Source organism: Peromyscus leucopus, chromosome 1 (genome assembly GCF_004664715.2).
Source record: "Peromyscus leucopus breed LL Stock chromosome 1, UCI_PerLeu_2.1, whole genome shotgun sequence".
NCBI lineage: Eukaryota > Metazoa > Chordata > Mammalia > Rodentia > Cricetidae > Peromyscus > Peromyscus leucopus.
This window is the reverse complement of record NC_051063.1, coordinates 55,379,412-55,395,266: the sequence shown is the minus strand read 5'-3', so window position 1 is coordinate 55,395,266 and position 15,855 is coordinate 55,379,412. Positions and strand designations below refer to the sequence as shown.

The 15,855-nt window shown below is 53.8% G+C and overlaps 1 protein-coding gene across 3 annotated transcripts; it reads right to left on the bottom strand.

Annotated features, from left to right (window-relative positions):
* Nucleotides 1-549: 549 nt before the first annotated feature.
* On the bottom strand, nt 550-13,819 carry Rps6ka4 (ribosomal protein S6 kinase A4). 3 transcript variants are annotated; one of them, XM_028853742.2, is made up of 17 exons: nt 13,671-13,819; nt 13,512-13,583; nt 12,611-12,829; nt 12,402-12,517; nt 11,222-11,329; nt 10,923-11,003; nt 10,746-10,849; nt 10,492-10,642; nt 7,417-7,581; nt 3,560-3,688; nt 3,275-3,408; nt 3,093-3,186; nt 2,614-2,787; nt 2,335-2,529; nt 1,960-2,119; nt 1,646-1,809; nt 550-1,458 (listed from the first exon to the last, which is right to left on the bottom strand). In XM_028853742.2, the coding sequence occupies exons 1-17, from the start codon at nt 13,723-13,725 to the stop codon at nt 1,258-1,260; spliced, it is 2,322 nt and encodes a 773-aa protein (XP_028709575.1). In that variant the 5' UTR covers nt 13,726-13,819; the 3' UTR covers nt 550-1,257. The 3 variants fall into 3 exon arrangements, with proteins under 3 accessions (XP_028709575.1, XP_028709576.1, XP_037063725.1); XM_028853743.2 differs by having other exon boundaries at nt 13,558-13,583; nt 13,671-13,813; XM_037207830.1 differs by lacking the exons at nt 12,402-12,517; nt 12,611-12,829; nt 13,512-13,583; nt 13,671-13,819 and adding an exon at nt 11,404-11,858.
* Nucleotides 13,820-15,855: the final 2,036 nt, after the last annotated feature.

The following is a 15,855-nucleotide window of genomic DNA, read 5'->3' as shown; positions in this document are numbered from 1 at the left end:
CCAGGACCCATATGAAAAGCCAGGCATGGCATGGGAGCCTGCATTCCCAGCCTTACAGGGGGAAGAGACAGACGGATTCCTGAAGCTGGTGGCTAACTTGCCCCACCCACCCAGTAGATCAACCTCAGGTTCAGTGAGAAACACAGTCTCAAAAAATAAATATGGAGGCTGATCAAGGTGGTGCATGCCTTTAATGCCAGCATTCAGGAAACGGAGGCAGATGGATTTCTGTGAGTTTAAGGCCAACCTGGTCTATGTACTGAATTCCAGGACAGCCAAAGCTATGTAGAGACCCTGTCTTAAAGATTAATTAATTAATATTAATGATGGAGAGCAATGAAGGAAAGGTGACCTACATGGACCTCAGGGCTCCACACACAAATACACATTTATGCATGCATACCTGCATGCACAGGTGCATACCACACACACACAACTAAGTGACCAAGGATGAAGGCCACCTTCTTGATACCCTCTTAAAGGTCTTACCTGTCCGTCTACCCCCAGCTCCAGAAACGCCCACCATGAACACAAACCATAGATACCACATGCAGCACTGGATGGAGTTTTATTTTAAAGTCAAAGGCACAGCCTAGAGGGGCGGAGGCAGTGACAGTGGGTGCCCAGCCCAGCCCCCCAAGGCTCCACCTGCAGCCAGGGGCAGCTGTGCCCATGGGGAGTGGGTGAGTGGCAAAGTGCCTCCCCTTGTAGGGGAGCCCCTGCCTCTTTCCGCCGGTGACATAAAAGTGGTGCACTTCAGAAATGCTCCAGAGGTCCCCCAGGGTCTCTCTCCCATTCCCAACACAGGTCTTTGGTGGACGTAATTGCACACGGTCCATAAAGTGACGTCATATTGACGGGTATCCCCTCCCAGGGGCAAGGCCCCAGGGGAGCACAGGAGGGGGGTGCTCCTGATTCTTCCCCATGGCAACTGCATGCCTAAGGATGGGAAAGGATGCCCTTCCTTAGTGGAGGAGGCCCCGAGAAAGGCCCTCTCTCTTGATGAGGCAGTGTGGGGGTGGGGCGGGGTGGTAAACCCCACTCTGCTCACAACACTTGCTTCCCTGTGTCCCCAGTTCTTATCTGGTAAGACATTTTTAAAAAAATCTCTGCTTATAAAAATACTTCTGCTCTGTCTGGGACTGGGTGGGGAGCGGAGGGGAGGGCAATTCCTGGGGATCAGAGTGGGAGCGGCTGGCAGCACCAGGCTCCTAAGGGTCACAGCTCCTAAGGGGAAGGGGGTCACAGTGGCGGGAGCTAGGAGGGGGACAAGGGGCCGTTGGCTCGGCGGGATGTCCCCTTGGTGGCAGAGGCTGTTAGGCGACCCGAGGAGGCAGGCACCGGGGAGCCGCGGCGGGAGGCAGCTGCGCTCCGGAGCTTCTGCTTGCGCCTCTTGGCTAGAGGCGCGTTCTCCACACTTTTCAAAAAGAAGCCTTCCCGCTTGCCTCGGTTGAATGCCTGGGAAAGAGGAGGATGAGTGTCCCCCACCTGGCCTGATTTGGGTTTGCTGATCCTCGCCTTGGAGTCTTGGAGCGCACCCCATAGTAGCGCCCAGATCTACAGGCCCCAGGCCTCCAGCCTCCGGAGGTCAGGCCCCCTGACCCATCGAAGGCCGGGCTCCGCCCACCAGCGGTCTGCCCCGTACCATGAAAGTGGCGTTGAGCCCAGAGCGCACAGCTGGCCCAGAGGACTCCAGCACATCGGGCGTCCGAAGCGGTGGGGAAGAGCGCGCGCTGCCGTCCTGAAGCCACGAGCTGCCTCGCAGCCCCTCCAGCTTCAACCGCTTGGCTGGGTCCACTGTCAGTAGCCCTGGTGGCGAGGCAGGGACACGCTGGAAAGGGAGACTTACTCTGCCCCCGCACCCGTCCCTCAACCAGGATGTCTGATCGAGGACTCGAGGACTCGCTTGCCTCACACAAACACCCTCCTCAGCCATGCCCAAGTCCTCCAGTTCCGCACCTCGGACCAGCTCCTTGGCTTCCTCCGATACACCCTGCCAGGCTTCCCCGTCCAGTGAGAAGCGCCCTTCGCGGATCTTGCACATGATCTCAGCTGCCTGGCTCTGCCCGCCCTGGCCGGAGGACCCTTGGAAGGGAACTTGCCCCGACAGCATCATGTACTGGGGGAGATGAAGGAGTGAGGGGTCCAGGATGCAAGACGGAGGCTGCATCCTCAACCCACCCACAGCACCACGGCCCTCTCCACTGCATGGTCCCAAGAGTGCTGGGCTCTCAATCCCAGTATCACAGAGACCCTGCTTTGCATCCTGGCCTCAAAGACACTGCTACCCCCACTAACACACTTGGTGACCCCAGGTTCCCCCGAGAACCTTACCAAAATGACACCCAGGCTCCAAAGATCACAGGACTCATCATAGCCCTGCTGTGCCAGCAGCTCGGGGGCTGCGTACTGCAGTGTGAAGCAAGGTGTCTGCATGGGTCCTGCTGGGCTCTGCGGCCGCAGTCGCGCGAACCCGAAGTCGATGATCTTTACAGGGGCCCCGGGCGTGTCATCTGCGTATAAGATGTTCTACAGGATGGAGACCGGACAGTCAGTGGCAGCCCGGCGCTGGTGCCAGGCAGTCCTGCCCCACCGCCCGGGCCCCGCGCCCACCTCTGGCTTGAGGTCTCGGTGCACCACGCCCGCCTCCTCGTGCATAAAGCTCACGGCCGACACCAGGCTGCGCAGAATCTGGCTGGCCTCCGACTCGCTGAAGAGCCGCTTCTTTCGGATCCGCTCCAGCAGCTCCCCTCCTCGCAGCAACTCCAGGACCAGGTAAGTGTGCAACTGCGGAAGGCGCGGAGGGTCACCTCCACCCCCTGCCGGCCTCCTCGGTATCTTGGGAGCCCTCAAATTCCACTCCTGGACACACGCACCTCCATTAACTGCTTCCCGGAAAACTCTTTATCCAGTGTTACTGCCCATCCCCTAAGCTCCGCCTCCTGAGCATCCTCCTCACATTCGGTTCCTCCTCCAGACTCAGCGGTGTCCCACAGTCCTCAGGTCCCACGCTCCTCAGACCCCACTCCTAGGCTCTCCTTCTTCTCTCCCGTCCCCCACTCCATAGCCCGCCCCTAACAAGCGTCAGTCACCTGGTCATGAAACACCTCATGCAAATTCACCACGTTGGGGTGTGACTGGCACAGGCGAAGGGCAGCCACCTCGCGCTGTGTGTTCTCCTCCAGCCTGGGGACGAAGCAGGAGGAGTTACAGTGGCCTGCTGGGCCCTTATCCCCAGGCCTCTCTGTGGGCCCTGCCCGAAGCCGGCTCCCACCTGCGGCTGAGAATCTTGACAGCGAATTCCTGGCCGCTCTGGCGTTGGCGACATCGCCGACACACGGAGAAGCTGCCCTGACCCAGGGCAGGCTCGCGAAGGTCCAACTCATACTGCTGGAAGAAGGGCGAGTCCTGGAGGCAATGGGGGGGGGGGCAGTCAGATTCTCACTCTGGAGCTGGGTGGCCATGTGTCACAGCCGATGGCCTACACCCAAGTCATTACCACCAGCAACCCCGAGGATTCCAACAAAGCCAATACTATCGCCATCCCAGGCTAGCCCACCTGCATCATGGCACTCCTGGCAACTGCTGCCCTTCCAGGCCTGTGTCCCGCACCAGGTGCCTCCAGGACATCTGTCATCACTGCATTGTTGTGGTCAAAGAGGATGGAGGGTGCCACAAAGGAGTATCCCTGCAAGGACAAGTGTCAGGGGCAGATGCCCATGGGGGCTGCTGAACAAGTTAATGGGGGGGAATTGGGGGTGGTTTGGGGGACTGAATTCATCAGAGGGAAGACCTCCACAAAGGGGCAGTTAGGAGTATTCTTACATGCGGGTGCACACAGCCTGTGTGGACACATGTCATTCCACCTGCTTTATGATCAATCACTTGGGGCCATGTCTATCCTCCTAGTGCGTGACACCCCCATTTTTCTCATCACAGTGACAATCCTCTACCCGCAAAGTACCTAGCACAGACTAGCAGCCCAGGATTGTGCAGAAGAGCTGCATCTGTTGTCATACACGCTTAATTCAGCAATATCTGCGACAGGGGAAACAACTCTCTTCCTTTCTTTTATTTTTATTTATTTATTTATTTATTATTTAATGCTGAATGCTGTTTATTGAAGGAGGGAAGAGGTCTTAAATACAGGCTTACAGCACAATGGGAGAACCCTGGAGGGCAGAAGTTCACTCAATGTTTTACAATCTTGCATCTAAGTTGTTAACGCCCATTATGCAGGATACACAGACAAGGAACTTTCCTTAAGCATTCAAGAGGGTGGAACCTGGCAGGGAATTAGCATAGGGAGGATATCAAGGTCAAGGTCAGCAAGCAAGGCAACAGTTACCCAAAACAGGGGCCAGGACCCTATAGGTCCCCCTTTTACTAAAAAATGAGCTTCTGACTTAGGTTGCGTGGGACATCAGCAGGTCACCTTACCCGTCATAGAGATGCCTGCCCAGGCCACACAGGCGCTCTGTCTTAGGTTGGTGAGCGCCCCCAGGCATTACCAGTCTCTGAATACTCATTATCATACAGGCTCAATCGTGTGTGAGCTGCAGAGTTAACTGCTACCAAAGATCTCAAAGTGGTGCTGGGCTTGCAATCTGTGTGTTCGACACAGAAAAGACCAACAGAGGTCCTAACCCACCATAGTCAGTAGGCTAAAGGTAACTGAACCATTCCCTTCCTTCTCTCTTCCTTCCAAAACCAGACTTCAACCTCCTCTGCCAGGCGGGGCTGCCAAGGAAAGGCAAAGAGATCAGAAGGTTGACCTCGGCCTTTCATATAGACCCGAGTCTTGGCAGCTTCAAAGTTTTGTTGTTCTTATTGTTTTGCTTATGCTTTGTTTTGTTGTTGTTGTTGTTGTTGTTGTTGCTGTTGTTTTGGGTTTGTTCATTTGTTTTGAGACACGGTCTTATATGTAGACCAGGCTAGCCTGAATTCACAGAGATCTCACCTGGTTCTGCCGCCTGAGTCCTGAGATTAAAAGGCCTGTGTCACCATGTCCAGTCTTTGCTTTTTTTAAAGACCAGGCCATGTTATGTAGCCTTGGTTGACTTGGTACTCACTAGGTAGCCCAGGCTATCCTCAAACTCACAGCAGTCCTTCTACCTCAGTCTCCCAAAGCTGTGGGTTACAAGGGTACATTACTACGTGACATCATTGGTTTCTTTAAAACAGACTCCAAGTAGATGGTATTTTCTCCTATTAAGGTCATTGGTACATCCCCAGTGCCCAGATCACATTGTAGGTGCTCAACACAGAGTCTTGCTATGCTAACATCAAACTCTCAATCCTCCTGCCTCAGCCCTCTGAGTGCTGGGATGGACAGTGTAATACCATCATAACTGGCTGGATCCATCATCCTCACTATTGTTCTGTTTTTATACAGTATGTTTGAACTATGTTCTAAGGTTGAACTTGAGCCCGGGGGACACAGGAATGAATCCCAATCCTTAGGGATTTCCAGATCAGTTATGTCAAATTGCTCAGCAGTAGGTGCTGGGCTCAAGTGCACAGGAAAGGGAGCCAGGTGGTTTGGCCAGTGGGGAGCTAGCCAGGTGACTGCTCTGGGGCAAGCAAGACAGCAGAGGTGTGGCCTGGTGCCTCGGGAAAGTGCAGTGCACTGTCTGGGGCATCAGGTCGGACAATGGTAAGCACTGAGGTACACAGCTTACACAGGACCACACCATCCCAGGCCCTGGACGCAGAGCTAAGGCAAGCTTAGTCATTCAGCCCTCAATTTCTAAACAAATGTGCCGTGCCAGGGCCATGCCTAGCTGCGGTATAAGCATAGCCTCTCTCCCGAGTGCCCACTTAGCAATTTTGAAAATTATTAATAATTTTTTTGAGACTAAGTCTCATGTAGCCCAGGCTGGCCTCATATTCCATATGTAGCAAAGGATGACCTTGAACTCCTGATCCTCCTGCCTCTACTTCCTGAGTGCTGGGATCACAGGTGGCAGCACCACGAAGCTCATACAGTGCCGGGATCAAACCCAAGCTTCACACATGGCAAGCAAGCTCTCTGCTAACCCGGCTGCAACCTCAGCCCTTCATAAATCTTTTGTTTTTGTTTTTCAAGACAGGCTTTCTCTGTGCAGCCTTGGCTGTCCTCCAAGGCTGGCCTCCAGCTCATAGAGATCCTCCTGCCTTCTCAGTCTTAAAGGATGCGCCACCAAGAAGCAGTATTTTTTTTTTTTTTTTTTTTTTTTTTTTTTTTTTTTTGTTTTTCCTTTCTGGACTCACTTTAACCAGGCTGGCTCGCCACGATCCCTGCCTCTGCCTCCGAGTGCTGGGATTAAAGGCGTGCGCCACCAACGCCCGGCTAGTATTTTTTAATTTATTGAGTCTATATGTGTGGGTGTTTTGCCTGCATGAATGTCTGTGCACCACATGTGGACAGTGTCCTCAGAGGCCAGAAGAGGGTGTCAGAGACCCTGGAACTGGAGTTGTAGATGGTTGTGGGTGCTGGGAATTGAACTCCTATCATCTGGAAGAACAGTCAGTGCTCTTAAACACTGAGCAATCTCTCTAGACCTCTAAATCTCTCTGAAGCAGTGGTTCTCAACTTGTGGGGTCATGAGCCCTTGGGTGTGGAATGACCCATTCACAGGGGTCACCTAAGACCATCAGGAATATCAGCTATTTACATTATGATTCATAACAGTGGCAAAATTACAGTAGCAACAAAAGTAATTGTATCGCTGGGGGGTGATCACAAGATGAGGAACTATATTAAAGGGTCGAGGCATTAGGAAGGTTGGGAACCACTGCCCTAAAGCAAGAGATGGTGGAATGGGGAGGAAATGAAAAGCCAGGCCTGGAGGTGCCGGCCTGTATTTCAGGAGACTGAGCAGTAAGATAGGAAGTTCAAGGCTGGCGTGGGCAACTCATCAATGCTGTGTCTCAAAATAAAAAGCAAAAGGGGCTGGAGGCACTCCTTAGCACAAGTGAGGCCTTGTGTTTAACCCCATGGATATACAGGGGAGCAGGGGCTGGTGGGCTGGCTCTGCAGCTGAGAGCACCAGCTACTCTTCCAGAGGACCTGGGTTCGATTCCCAGCACCCACATGGCAGCTCACAACTGTCTCTAACCCAGTCCCAAGGAATCTGACACCCTCCTCCAGCCTCCTTGGGCAACAGGCACGCTCATGGTGTATAAACATCAAACAGACAAAAAAAAAAATACACATAAAATAAATTAATAAAAATGTTAAGGAGGTAAGCAGATGTGACACAGCTGTGGTGGCTTCTGTGACTGACAACCTCAGGCAACCTCTAGGAGGTGGAAAGGTCCGTGGAGATGTATCCTCAGCATGACCCGGGGACTCGCAGGAACTTTGCCAGCAGAACTGAAGCAGGCAGTAGAGTCCTGCATCTTCTCCATCGGGTCTGGTGGGTTCCCACTCACCTGAAAGATCCTAGAGTCCCCAGGTGGAGGGCTGCCAGCAGGGGAGTAGACAGGTTCCAGCCGAGTGAATTCCTCCGCAAAATTACCCACATCCAGCTCTGAGCGAATCTGGGGCCGGAATGGGGCTGGGATCTTCCTGGCAGCCAAAGCAGCCCAATCCAGACCCTAGGGAGGAACGGTCGGGGTGAGAGGTGAGAACAGGCCGAGTCACTCTGGTTCCTCTGTTGTATGGAATAGGACCTTTCAGGCTGTGCCTAGCCTTGAGTGACTGACCTGAGTTACTCCATCTTGAGTCTAACTGCCGAGAAAGAATGACTGTACATCTTGTTAATACAGGTAAACAACTACCATCTGCCAGCACAGCCAGAGGCACAAGCTGATAAATATTTGTATCTGATAAATCAGGACACCTGAAAATATACGAATCCATGAGCCAGGGTGTAGCTCGGGTGGTCGAGCGCTTCCCTAAACGTGCACAAGCCCTTGGTCTAATCCTCAGAATGCATAGACTGGGTACACCTGTAATCCTAGGACTGGGGAGATGGAGGCAGGAGGATCAGAAATAAAGCTCATCCTCAGTTATGTAGGGAGTTTGAGACCCTAGTGGGATATCAGAAAAATCAGTCCCATGAACATACCATATTTAAGAAAGTCTCTCACCTGGAACTATGGAAAGAAGGATCCCAAGACCAAATGTGGCTGGCCTGCTGACTAGTCACTGGGTCACAGGCAACCACCTCATCCAGGAAAACTGTCACAGCAGAGAACTCCTGTCTCTGACCCAGGCTCCCACACAGCTACTACTTCAGTGACATTCAGCCTACTTCAGACTGGGCCCAGAGACAGCCTGCTGCCTGGCCCTGCATCTGCTCCCTGCCTTCAGGACAACCTCAGTAGTCAGCCTCTTTAACCCTTTCTTAGCCACCCTGCAACCTGCATGTTTGTATATTGGGTGGCACGTGGACCAGGGATTGGAGAGTTGATGTGCATAAAGACGGGAATAAAGGGAGGTGAGACGGCTTCACAGATAAAGGCACTTGCCACCAAGGCTGACAACCCGAGCTCACTCCATGGGACACAGAGTGGAAGGAGAAAACCAACAAGTTGTCCTCTGGCCTCACATGCATGACCTGGCTTTTGGTTTATTGAGATAAGGACTCTCGACATAGCCCTAGCTGTCCTGGAACTCACTGTGTAGACCAGGCTGTCCTGGAACTCACTGTGTAGACCAGGCTGGCCTTCACTCACAACTACACCCAGTGCAAAAATAAGGTGTTTTTTTGTTTGTTTGTTTTTTTGTTTTTGTTTTTGTTTTGGTTTGTTTTGGTTTTTGGTTTGGTTTGGTTTGGTTTGGTTTTTTGAACAGGGTTTCTCTGTGTAGCTTTGCGCCTTTCCTGGAACTCACTCTGTAGACCAGGCTGGCCTCGAACTCACAGAGATCCGCCTGGCTCTGGGATTAAAGGCATGTGCCACCACCACCCAGCATGCAAAAATAAGTTTTAAAAAAAGATTAGAATAAAAGAACCTGTGGATGCCAGGTGGTGGTGGTGCACACCTTTAATGCCAGCACTCGGGAGGCAGAGGCAGGCAGATCTCTGAGTTCAAGGCCAAGGCTACACAGAGAAACCCTGTGCAACAACACAAAACCTCTGAGTGCCCACAGCCAGTTATGAAGTGAAACTGGATAGATTACCTGACAGACACCAACCAATCAAACTGATGCAGCTTGTGGACTTATTGTTACTCAATTAATTCTGACATTGTGGAGAGATGCAAAGGAGCCCGTGTGTTTCTGACATAACATACAATAAGAGGTCAGAGGACAGGACGTGGAGACCCCACTTTCCTGTCTACCCTCACTGGGCCACTCCCCAAGAGCAAAGGCCCCAACCCTGAAGTAGGCAGCCCCCTGTCCCACCCCCTCCCCTTCCCCCTCACAGAGCTTCCACTCCACACTGTCAGTTCCTGAACTTGTAATGCAGTGACATCAAAACACAAACCAGCTGGGCCTGGAGGGATGGCTCCGTGGGTAAGAGCCCTGGCTGCTGCTCTTCCAGAGGATCCGGGTTCAATTCCCAGCACCCACATAGCAGCTCACAAGGATCTGTAACTCCAGTCTGATGCCGTTTTCTGCCCTCCACAGACACTGCACACACATGGTGTAGACAAATAAAAATAGACAACTATTCCTGAATGAAGAAACACAGTTCTTTGGATTTTCACTTCTGGGAGTGAGCACCTGCCCTGTTCCATACGTTTTGACTAATGTAATAGAGCTAACTAATTTCTACCCAACACCCATTTTCCCTGTCTTTTTTTAGCACCATAATCCTAACATAACCAGGACGCACCATCTTACAGACACTTCCTTGTAGCTGGCTGTACCCAATCGTTTGCAAGCAGATGCTGTCAAGAAGCACCTGGGAGGGAAGGTAGGAGCAGCTGGCAGATGGTGGTATTAGGTGTGTGTGTGTGTGTGTGTGTGTGTGTGTGTGTGTGTGTGCATGCACTTTCCAAAGAAAGGGCAGAAGGAAAGAACACCCCTTCCAAGTGTCATGCCTCAAAGACCTTGCAGAATGACAGGTGAGTACTCTCCCAGCACCCAGTCTGAGCCTGGGGGTATCCCAGAAATTCCCTGAAGGAAGTGGACCCTGCTCATTTGCATCTTGGGCTCCACTCTTGGCCTGGGAGAGGAAGACTCTGATCCGCGAGCAGCCCAGGAGGCCCTCAGCTGGGATCCCATTATGGAGGCAGAGTGCCTGGCCACAGGAAACACCCACAGATGATGCTCTTACTGCCATATCAGACAGATGCCAAATCTGATGCCTACATGTAGACAGAAGAAGGCAACAGCTAGGAAAACCCATGCAGTGAGGTCTGATGTGAGGGCTCCATGCCAGTTCCTGCATTCTCCGGGAGCTGCCCGGAGAGAGTGGCCTGAGGACAGTGGGGTCTCCGCATTCCTCCCTTTGACCCCTTATTGTGCGTAACATCAGAAAAACATGGACACACTTATGCTACCCATGCTGCAGCCCAGCATGGATATGAGAGGATGTCATAGGTTAAAAGCCTCACCTGGAAAAAAGGGTGACTCTTGACTTCCTGCGCGCCCTGGGGACCCGCGCCCAACCTCTTCTTAGGGTCCTTGCACAGCAGCCGCTGCAGCAGGTCCTGTGCCACGGGCCCAATCCGGAGGGGGAAGGGAGGGGAGCACTTCAAGATCCGTCTGGGAGGATGGGTGGGGGTGTCAGGGGCAGCAAGCCCCCTCCCAGCCCAGCCCAGGCAGGCCGCAGAGCCCTCCGCTGCCCTCCGTGACCCGGACCACTTACCGGGACACCTCGGCCTGAGTGTTCCTCTCTCCCTCCAGTGTGAAGGGCGAGGCCCCTGTCAGCAGCTCAAAGAGCAGGATACCCAGGCTCCACCAGTCCACAGCCTATGGGGCAGGGCCAGAGTGAAGGCCTTGTGTGTTCAGCCTCACCTCGGCCACCCTCACCCGGATAACCCACCTTGCCATGTCCAGCCTTGCTTCGGATGATTTCGGGGGCCATGTACTCGATTGTGCCACAGAAGGAGTAGGTCCGCTCTTTCTGGGAAGCCGAAAGGACCCATTTGGATACCTTAACCCCTCCCATGCCCCAAAGGCCCTAAAGGCTTAGAGCGGAACTTGCTCAACCTTAGACGAACCTGGGGAAACAGTGGGGACCTTTGTACCCACCCACTCTGCAGACCCTAGGGTGCTGACACGGAGGGAGCAGGACAAAGGCCTGGCTGGGAGCACCGTGGACCACGCTCGCCATCCACTCACCTCCTCTGTCAGAAACTCCTTGCTTAGCCCAAAGTCTGTGAGGACGATGTGACCTTCCGAGTCAAGCAAGACATTCTCTAGCTTCAGGTCACGGTAGATGATGCCCAGCTGGCAGAAGAGAAGGGACACTGAGTGTTGCCCTAATGGACACCCTACACCGCCATAGCCCTGTGGGTCCTCACTTGGATAAAGAGGCATCTTGAAGATCTTTAGCCTGCAGGTGAGCTCCAGGGCAGGACCAAGCCCAGGCAGAGCTGGCCATTAGAAAAGCCACTGGACCCAGGCATGTACAGTCACACCTGTCGTCCTAGTACACAGGCGGCTACGGCAGGAGGCCAGCCTGGCCAGTCAGCGATTGCCAGGAGAGATGGGCTACTGAGTGAGACCCGGACTAAAACAAAACAAAACCAACCAAAAAAGAAAGAAGAAAGGACCACGGCGGGTGTGAGCTGTTAGTGGAGGGCTTGCCCAGCATGAGGCCCTGGGTAGGATCCCCAGAACCACACAAACTGGGCATTGTGAGACAGAGGCAGCAGGATCAGACGTTCCAGGTCATTCCTGCCAACGTAAGGAGTTCAAGCCCAGCTTGGGCTACATGAGATGCTGGGATCTTACACAAGATGGCTCAGCAGATAAAACGCTTGCCGGGAAAAGCTGACAACCTGAATTCGATCCCCAGAACCCATGAAAAGGTGGAAGGAGAGAATTAATGCTACAGAATCTGACCCACATACATGCTGTGACACATATGTACACATATGTACCTACACACGTCGCGCGCGCGCGCGCGCACACACACACACACACACATACACAATAAAAAACAAATAAGAAAGGAATAGAAAGGAACCACTGAAGTTATAAAGCAAAAAGGCCCTGTGGCCCAGGTCTCCAAGAGGACTGATGTGAACAAAAAGCCCCATTTCAAAAGCTTTGGGGACTGAGGTCTGAGGTCACCACTTGAGGAAGTCCGGTGAAGGTAAATCTGAGTTCCTGTTAGAGGAAAGGCCCTTCCAGAAGGTTCTGGGGCAGGAGACCCTACCAGGTAGTGTTGTTTCAAGCCCGGAGGCCAAGGCAAGCAATTCTTTCAAGGTCCCCACCCAGGTTCCTGAAACGGGAAGCCCCTCATCAGGCTCAGGGCAGTCCCCAAGGAGCAACCAGAAGCCAGGCTCTCTCTTACCTTGTGCAGGTGTTCCAGGGCCAGCACAATCTCACCCCCGTACACTCGCACCTCAGCCTCCTTGAAGTACTGACGCTGGTAGAGGTGAGTGAACATCTCGCCACCGTTCACATAGTCTAGGGGTGCAGGAGAGGTTGAGATGTTCCCCTATAAGGTAGCCTAACCTAACTTCCGTCCCCCTCCAAAGCCAGGGTGTGACAGGCCCTCACCCAGGATGAGGTGCAGCTTGGCATCCGTCTGGAAGGCGTAGTGCAGTGTAACCAGGAAGGGTGCCTGGCGCACCAGCTCCAGCACTGAGCGTTCGGTGCGGGTATGCTCCTGCGTCTTGGCGCGCTGCACCAACGCCGCCTTGCGTAGCACCTTCATGGCATAGAGCTTGCCCGCATCGTGCCCACCCTCCTTCCGCACCAGGAACACCTTCCCGTAGGCTGTGGGAGCAGCAAGCAAGCGGATTGAAGGTGGGCTGTAAGTGTGAGGGCGGTGCAGACTGGTGGGAAGAGGGGTGCAGGGGTGCAGGGGTGCAAAAGGCTGACAGAGCCTGCTAAGGAAAAGGTGAGCACCTCCCTGGAGGGTGCTCAGCTAAGCAGAAGAAGCTAAGTGCAGTGCAAGCTAGCCTGGGGAGCTTGCAACTCCAGAAGGCCTGCGGGGCGGGGAGGGGGCGGGGCACGTGCAAACCTGGGACGATCAGAGAGCTGAGAAAGGATGAAAACGCTGGCACCGGAGGCAGAGGCGCGCTCCCAGACAGCGGAGGGATGTGCAAACTCGGACTTGGGGGTTTGCAAAATACAAGAGTGGGGCTCGCAAGGGGACAAGGGAAGAAGCTATGCAAAGCTCTTGGGAGAGAGTCAAACCCCCAAAGAGACTAGGAAATCGCGACGGGGGCATGCACGCACAGGACTTTGCAGAGAGGAGTGATGTCAACCTGGACGCCCTGCAAGTGGGCATGGAACCCTGGTACGGTAGGGCGGGGCGGGAAAGGGGAGCCGTGCCGGGAAAGGGTGGGGGGACCTCCCCAGCAGCCAGGCCCAGGCCCAGGCCCAGGCGGGCGAGCGGGCAGAAGGCCCAAAGCACCATGCCAGGGGCACTGGCCCAGTGAACGCGGTTCCTCACCTCCCGTGCCCAGCACCTTGAGCAGCGCGAAGTTCTCCACGCTCACCTTCTCCTCATGCCCAGTCAGGTTGGCTGCGGGCACAGGGGGGCGAATGAGCCCAGCGGGTCGCTGACTCTTGCCACCCGTCTGGGACAGCCGCCTCGGGATCCCGCACCCACCTTCGGTGATCTGCAGCTCCACGGCGCAGCCCTCGTCCTCATCCTCGTCTCCCATGGCGGGCGGGTCGCTGGGGCCCGCGCGGCTGGGGCTCCGGGCGGCGCCGGTTACATGGCGGCTCCGGCCGGGGCGGGTGCTTCCTGGTGCCGCCTCCAGGGCCGAGCGGGCGCCGGCACCGCCTCCCGGCTCCCCGCCCCGCGGCCTGAGTCAGGCGGCTGGAACGTGACGGAGCGGGGCTGCGGGTGGGCGGCCGGAGGGGGTGGTAGGGTCTCCCCAACCCCGGGAACCCGTGAGAGCCGCGCAGGGCCTTTGGATGACACCTGGCCTCTGCTGGGGTATGCAAGCCTCCAAGCCAGGTAGGTGTCTGCCCAGTGGGATATGGAGGGCACCAGAGGTTTATGTCCCAGGATTCAGGGAGGGCTGCCCACCCAAGCACACAGAGCCCTCCTTCCCACGTGGCAGCCATGCCTCTTCTGCTCCTCCTAGCCACTTGACACACATCATAGCCCACCTCCTTCTTTAGGACCGCGCTTTAACCTCAGCAAATACAGCGGAGATCCCTGGACACAGGAGTCCTAGTCTCTTAATGCTCGGACAGGCTGGGGTGTGTGTGAGGGGCGGGGGGGGGGAGGTCTGAGAGTATGCTTCAAAACCAGGAAGCCACTTTTCATGACTGAGTTGGATGCCTGGTCCCCACATGGTAGAAGGAGAGAAATGACTTTCCACAAGTTGTCCTTAGATCTATATGCCTGCACCCACATACAATACACAGGACATAATATAAAATAAATGTAATTTCAAAAAAATTATAGAGGGAGCTGCAGGGCAGATTGCTCAAGGACCCTGCTCCACCTTTCCCAGGAGCCCCACCCTCCCTCGGGCAGCCTCAGGTGCCCTGACTCACATCCTGCCACCCAGCCTAATTGTCCCGGGATTCGTTTGCTTCTCTGTTGCTGAGATAAAACACTCTGACCAAAAGCGACTTGGGGAAGGGAGAGTTATTTGGTTTACAGGTTACAGTCCACACTCAGAACTCAAGGCTGGAACCTGGAGACAGGAGCTGAAGCAGAGCCGGTGGAGGATCACTGTTTCCTGGCTTGCTTCCCATCCCTCCATCAGCTGGCTTTATTATACAACCCAAGCCCTCCGACCTAGGGATGTACCAGCCACAGCAGATGGGCCTGCCTACATCAATTACCAACCAAGAAAACGCCTCCATAGACAGGTCCACAGGCCCATCTGATGGCAGCAAGTCCTCGGCCATGAGGTTCCCTCTTCCTAGGTGTCCAGTTTGACAAGTCAGAGATGACATTCCACCCCTTGTCAACTTTGACACGCAAGCACACCTCCCTTAAAGCATAATCTTTCCTCTCTTGTTCATTTCCAAGAGCTCATGTTAATATCACAATATAAAAGACAGTCCAGCTGGAGAATGGTGGCGCACACCTTTAATCCCAACATTCAAGAGGCAAAGGCAGGCAGATCTCTAAATTCCAGGCCAGCCTGGTCTACAGAGCAGGACAGAGTGGCACATGCCTTTAATCCCAGCACTCGGGAGGCAGAGGCAGGCGGATCTCTGTGAGTTCGAGGCCAGCCTGGGCTACCAAGTGAGTTCCAGGAAAGGTGCAAAGCTACACAGACAAACCCTGTCTCGAAAAACCAAAAAAAAAAAAAAAAAGAAAAAAAGAAAAAGAAAAAAACCAAACCAAACAAACAATTACAATGACTTGATGGTCAAAATTATCTTTTTTTTTTTTATTTTGTAATTTATTTTTTTAATTTTTTTGGTTTTTTGAGACAGGGCTTCTCTGTGTAGTTTTGGTGCCTGCCCTGGATCTCACTCTGTAGACCAGGCTAGCCTCTAACTCACAAAGATCTGCCTGGTTCTGCCTCCCAAGTGCTAGGATTAAAGACTTATGCCACTACCACCCAGCTAATTAACTTTTTTTTTTTTAATATCCAGTCTCTTAAATGTGGGCTTCAGTAAAATCCAAAATAGTTACATACTTTATTCAAAAGGGAAGAACCAGGACACAGGATACAATCAGATCAAGCAAAACCCAGCATCCAGTAAAGATATCAAAGCCTGTAACTCGAGGCCCAGCATCTGGGACTCACTCATGATCTTCTGGCTCCGAAGCACCGAGGGAGGTCTGTTCCTCTGGCCGGCCATCCCCAGCACACACA

Coding starts and splice junctions, on each gene's coding strand:
- Rps6ka4 (XM_028853742.2), bottom strand. CDS start 13,725: ATGGGAGACGAGGATGAGGACGAGGGCTGCGCCGTGGAGCTGCAGATC. Junction 12,518..12,610: donor CAAGCTGCACCTCATCCTGG/GTGAGGGCCTGT, acceptor CTGCACCCCTAG/ACTATGTGAACGGTGGCGAG. Junction 1,810..1,959: donor AGCCAAGGAGCTGGTCCGAG/GTGCGGAACTGG, acceptor CCTCGCCACCAG/GGCTACTGACAGTGGACCCA.